At 47.2% G+C, this 6,000-nt stretch overlaps 1 protein-coding gene across 2 annotated transcripts in view; it reads left to right on the top strand.

Moving 5' to 3' along the window:
- The window catches only part of LOC107265272 (mothers against decapentaplegic homolog 6), a 40,718-nt gene that overhangs the window by 21,317 nt on the left and 13,401 nt on the right, over positions 1–6,000 (top strand). For both annotated transcript variants that reach the window (XM_025082603.1, XM_015734558.2), the window contains one exon: positions 1,260–1,346. In XM_025082603.1, the coding sequence (XP_024938371.1) occupies positions 1,260–1,346 (87 nt within the window). The remainder of the gene's footprint in view (positions 1–1,259; positions 1,347–6,000) is intronic.

The following is a 6,000-nucleotide window of genomic DNA, read 5'->3' as shown; positions in this document are numbered from 1 at the left end:
TTTTTTTTTTTTTTTTTTTTTTTTTTTTCCTAGGGGAGGGGCATTTCTCGAAAGAAGAGTCGAGAGCGAGCGCGTTAACGAGCCTGAAAAAAAAAAGTCTCTTGGCAGTACCTCGAGCACGATGCCAATCTCGCGAATAACGCGACTCGTACATCATCTACGAAAATCATTCGTACGCTTTCCGGGAAACCGCGCACTACCAGGAATACATATTATATGTATCTATGAGCCGGGGGCTAGGCGTTGCTAGGGTTACGTAAGGTGCGGATGAGCAACGTGAAAATTTCTCGGTAGGTATACACACCTATAGACGGTGGTGGTACCTGAGACCGTGTGGATGACGTGCACGTGCCACTGCACCACGTGCCTCCCTCCCACCTCTCTTCTATCAATAAATAAATACGCCTATTGAGATTCGTTAAAATCGCCACGCTCCGCGGGATCCTCCTATTGAGTTTCGGTGAAATGGAAAAAAAAGAGAAAAGGCAGAGCTCACGGGGTTAGAAGGAAACCTGTAGCAGGAGCGCACCGGGAACGTGTAAGATGTCTTGGAACCAATCGTGAGCATCTCTGCTCAGTGGCTGTCAAACGGTATCGTAAACTTTACGTTTTAACCGATCGAATGGCTCTTCGGACAAGTTTATAAGGAACCGATTGGACCGGACAGATAGTGACGTCACCCCTTTGCCCGAACGTACGCTTTTAATTGTCGTATAATATCACATAAATGCACGTATTCGCGATCATTCATGTTTCGTAGCCCGGAATAGGCGGCAGGAAATAGTCTATGACAAGTTTCGTACGTCCTCCTTGATTATCTGCGTACGCGCTCTAACAGCGTTATGACTCGTAGACGTCAGCAGCGTTGGAGGTGACTCTGTTATATATCTTTTTTCCTGCTTTTTTTTTTTTACCGCACCCACACAAATTTTCATGTACTCGCGACAGTATACTTACGTTCGTCACGTTTACACTATGTATCGGAAGCGTACGATTTTTCGATGTCCGATGAAATCTATTTTGATTTACCGAGATATGGTATTACGGAGCTATTTTTCATGTCGACCGTGAGTGGGAGAGAGACAGGCCCATGCGGGTTTACGCGCGCAAGAGAGAGACGTGCATATTGCTGGGCTTCGGGAGATATATACTGTGTGTGTATCTTTGGAAGAGCTGTTATGCTAGTTCTCGTCGATTCGATCGACTTTCGGAAACTTCTGAGGGAATTTGAAAAATAAGTGATAATTTTTTTTTTTCAGATCGTGCTCCGAGTGAAGGAGATTCGCGACAGTGCAGAAACTCCAGCCCTTTGCCATTTCCTGGCTCGCTCACCACTAACGGAGAAGGTAACGTACATCACTGGTCGAAAAACAGTGTCTACTTCTTACGTGTTCTCAGAGTTACGTATTGCTTGGATATACTCGAAAACTGATACCTACTCGAACGGATGTGTCAACGACGTATTTGAAGAATGTCGAGAGACTATCTTTTTCGATAGTGCTTGTGATTCTATTATATATCGCATTTTTTCCCCGAGTTGCCAAGGGCGTACGCGGCTCGATATAGAATAAAATTGAGGGTCTATGGGCCGCGCTGGCTACGCCATTGCATCTTGTACGTACGTCTATCCTTATGTGGTTGACCTTGAGTCGCGCTATTATGAATGACTTCTTACGATATTTCGCCAAGATCCTCGGGTTCCGCATTTATAGAGAAAAATTTTTGTTATGCTTGTTATCCCCAGCCTTTTTGTTTTTTCTTTTTTTTTTTCGTGCACTCTACGGGGCTCTTGAAAATTCTTCTCAAACGGCAATCCTCCTCTCGTACGAGCGACGTCGAGGAATTTCCAAGTGGCGTCTCACCGACTGCCGCTGCGGTTTAAGGCTTTCGACGCTCTTCAAAACTGGAGAGCCTTATCGACTCGACAAGGCTTCGCCAACCGGAGGAAGCTCAGCTCGTTAAATTACGGCGTCTCGTCTACGAGACTTCCTGTTTCTCGGTGGAAACTTCTCCTGGCTACGGCCGACTGTAAACCGTCACTCTCTCTCTCTCTCTCTCTCTCACACTCACTCGTACCTACCTAACGTACCTGCATAACGACATACACCGTGTCGTTGCAAAACTATAAATAGACTGTCCGGCTCTGTAATCCACATCGTCATTTTGAATTCATTCAATAATCTCTACCCACCATTAACGGGCAAAGCGTATATCAAGAATTAACGATTAAGAGGACAAATAAAGCAGTCGAAATACAGTCCAGCGCGCGTAGGAATTCCCAAGGCAATATTCTTCCCTTCGGATTCGGCGCGACCCGATCTAAGAATAAGTCTTTATTCCGATCCGAATCCAATGGACAATAAAGCCATCGTTGGATGATCGATGGGCCAACGATTGAGAAGCGACGGAGTTCTCGCGTCTCTCCAGTTTCGAGAATGGCTGGCAGGATAGGTCGGCGCGTCGCGGATCGGCTAAAGGTGGGTGGCTGGTCGGGGCTGGCTCTTTGGTAGAGAAGCCAGGTTAGTGAGGACTGGCTCTACTATAGCGTGGAGAAGGAGGTGGAGGACGAGGCGGTAGGGCGGGCGAGGGGAGGAGTGTGTCGGCCGTGTCGGGTAAAGGGGCGAGCCAAGTGCGGTGGGGCAAGGGGGGCCCTGGCGCCAGACAGCTGCCGCATGTCTCGACCTCGCTCGCTCGCTCGCTCGCTTACTTCGCCTGTTCGCTCGCCGACGCCGCCGACGCCACCGCCATCACGAGCACCACTATTTTATTGATTTATTTTAGCCTTACGTTTCCGTGGCTCGCCGTCGTGCTCGGGAGCGATCGATCGGTACGCCTGGATAGATCCACAGCGCGCACAACCTGATCTAGACCGACTGCCTCGTGTCGCCAAATCACTTCTCGATGCATAAACTCTCTGGTAACTATACGGCTAACCTCAAAGATTACGACTAATCCTGTAAATGGAGAGGAGTACGTACGAATGGAGTGCGTGACGTATGTGCCACTCTGTTATTAAAAAAAAAAAAGAAAATTTGACGTAGAGAAAGGGCAGACAGGTTACCTGAGCATTGTATCGGTCTCTATAGCAACACGGACATAGCTCTCTCTCTCTCTCTCTCGAGTACACCGCGACATTCCTGTCGCAGGATATACCCGCATACCGACCTCGGGATGGCAAATTCTTACTAGCTACGTCACACTTGGTGTCTCTATTATATTTCACGAATATTCACGTCACCCCATCCGGACGTCTCTGTTTGTCGTCCCCTCGCTCGGGGGTGCCAACCAGTAGCCGAGGAAGCTCGTTTTCCGCTTACGAGAGGAAATAAATTCCCCGCGCAACAGGTTGCGCCCGCCTCGTTCAATTCTCTTCCGCACGGATGGGCCCGACCGGGAGCTCCTCGTCTACCCCCGGTTTCCTATTCCACGAGGGTTTACTCTGTGGCTTCGTTCTCCCCCCGCCCCACCCCCTTGACAGGGAGACGCCGGATGATACTGCAATGGGATGAGAACGATGCTCATCCAGACCGAGCTTTATATCCTTGTGATGCTTTCTCATTGAAACTCTGGGTAAACGTTGGCAGTGGGTGGGTCGAGGAGGGGGGCCTCGTGATTTTTCTCGCTTCTTGATCTTCGCGCTGGTTGAAGTAGGACGGCTTGTATTACCTTTGGCTAAGGTCAGGTCATGGTCCTCCCGTGGTTAGACCTTATGCTGCTTTTAAAGGGGATGAATCCTTGTGGGTTCACTGGATCATTTTCATCCTTCACTTCGTACGTGCCTCGTTACGTGAGAGCTCGGAGATTGAATGCTGTAATAATCGTGAGTCAAGTGTTAAATTACTTTTAAATGATTGTCTAACGGGCATCGATCTTTCTCAATGGGAATATTAGTAGCCACGCGTTAGTCATTCCGTCGAGAATAGCATGATCTTACTCCGAATCGAATCTTGACAGGCGTTAGGATCAATTGTAACAGCAGTGTGTAATGGGCCGGAGAGAACGCGCGTCTAATATTGATGCGCAAGACTTCATTACGACAATGACGATTTGAGGATTGATATTCTTTTTTTTTTTTCATCTCTGCTCACTATTTCTCTCGTTTATTATTATTATTAATTTATTATCAAAATTTACTTACACGCTGTCGCTCTTTGGAGGTCTGTGCCCTAGGGTCAATAAACATATTTTCTCTCCCTCTCTCTCTCTCTCTCTCTAGGTTTTTATCTCGCTAATTTTGTTTCCTCGCATTATTCACTCGTCTCTTCGACGTAGCGTTTAGCGTGAAAATCGATTAGCGCAAAAGGCCGCAAATGAATTACGTCTCGTTTCGTTAGCGTATCTCCTCAGATAAATAGATAGGAGCCAGCGGTACGCTGCGTGGAAGTTTATCGAGCGACCACGTGTGTACGAGCTACCGTCGTGTATGTGCGTGCGCTTATGATTTTTGACATTGATGAATCTTTGATCGATTTTGAATTTTTTTTTTTTTTTTTTTTTTTTTTTTTTTTTTTTTTTTTTTTTTTTTTTTTTTTTTTTTTTTTTTTTTTTTTTTTTTTTTTTTTTTTTTTTCTATCAAATTTTCGAATCACTCGTTAACAGCTAAAACCAAACGTCACTTCGTAGACGAGCGTTCGAGGTGCGTTCGGAGATATCGATTTTCGTGCTAGCTCCGTGCCTCGTTAAGGTGTGCCCTGCGGCGCGGGATACCGAGTAGTCGAAGAGCACACCAGGAGTACCCAGTACGTATGGAAGCAAGTGAGAGCCCTTGGTCTTTGGGGGAGGGAGGGAGGGAGGGAGAGAGAGAGAACGCGAGAGGGAGTAAAGAGAGGCACAAAAATCACGGGACGAATAACCCAAATGCGCCGATCGGTTAAAAAAATATTCCTGTTCCACGAAGATGAGCAAGAAGATACGTCGATCCCGTAGAAAGTGAAGGTTCATTTCCAAAAATTGTTCATACTCTCGTATATATTTAATATTCGTTTAGTTATCGATGGAAATTATTGATTTTTTTATTATGGACAAAATTTATTGATTGATTTTCATAGAGTCACGGTATACAGAGTCTAAATAGTGGATAGGCGGACATACACGTTGATATTAAAAAATCTATGGTATCGCCTCGAGAGGATTCCGAAGAATTTCTACGATATCGGACCGAAATCGCGATTTCTCGGACGACCCGATCTCCTCTCGAGATCGTTAGCCGCGGCACCTAAACAACGACCTCGAGAAATTCTCTGTGTAAGACGTTGAGGAATTTGACGTGATGATTTTTTTCTCAGGACACCAGGTATATGCGTTGTATACCTATGTCGAGGCCTATAGGTTGCATACGGGTCCGATCGTTTCCTTGAGAATTTTTCGGGTCCCGAACGATGCTTGCTTACGCCCATGCCCGGGGCCACTCTATCCAGTATAATCTTCTGGGTCCGCTCTTGTGAATGGTTATAAGGCCCCCTTTTTTTCTTTTTTCAAGAAGACGCATGGCACACGTTACCGCCGTCCGAACTCGAGTCTCCCATCCAGAGTGCACGTACACAATTCTCCGAGTGTTCCGAGTCTCCTCTCATTAAGATCAGTGACACGGGAGTTACGCGCTGGCAATGCAGCCTCGAGTCCTATCCAAGAGCTCAGACGGGGTCTGTCCAATGATAATTTTCCAGATTGTATTGAAATCGTGAAGCTGCAGGGCGAGGTCTCTGTCGGAGCGAAGTCGCGGTCGAGGCGAGTGCCTTGAATGGCGGCAGAGTTCGGATCTGAATGAACAGGCTCGAACGGTATAAAAGAGAAACCCGTGTCCCGATAGGTCGAGGGAATCTTTGAGACGATAATCGGAGCCCGTTTCTTCGACTCTTATTACTTTTTTTTCTCTCGCTCCCCTCCCGTCCCTCCTCACGCTGACTTTCGATCGCGCCGTCTGGGATGCAGCGTGGGAGCCGGCAGGCCGCGTATTTGACTACTCCCGTGGGCAAGAAACAGGCCCTGCCGGTAAGGCAG

The sequence above is a fragment of the Cephus cinctus genome, unplaced genomic scaffold (assembly GCF_000341935.2).
Source record: "Cephus cinctus unplaced genomic scaffold, Ccin1 Ccin1_scaffold0215, whole genome shotgun sequence".
Classification (NCBI taxonomy): domain Eukaryota; kingdom Metazoa; phylum Arthropoda; class Insecta; order Hymenoptera; family Cephidae; genus Cephus; species Cephus cinctus.
Note: the sequence above shows the minus strand (reverse complement) of the source record. Positions and strands in the feature narration are given on the sequence as shown.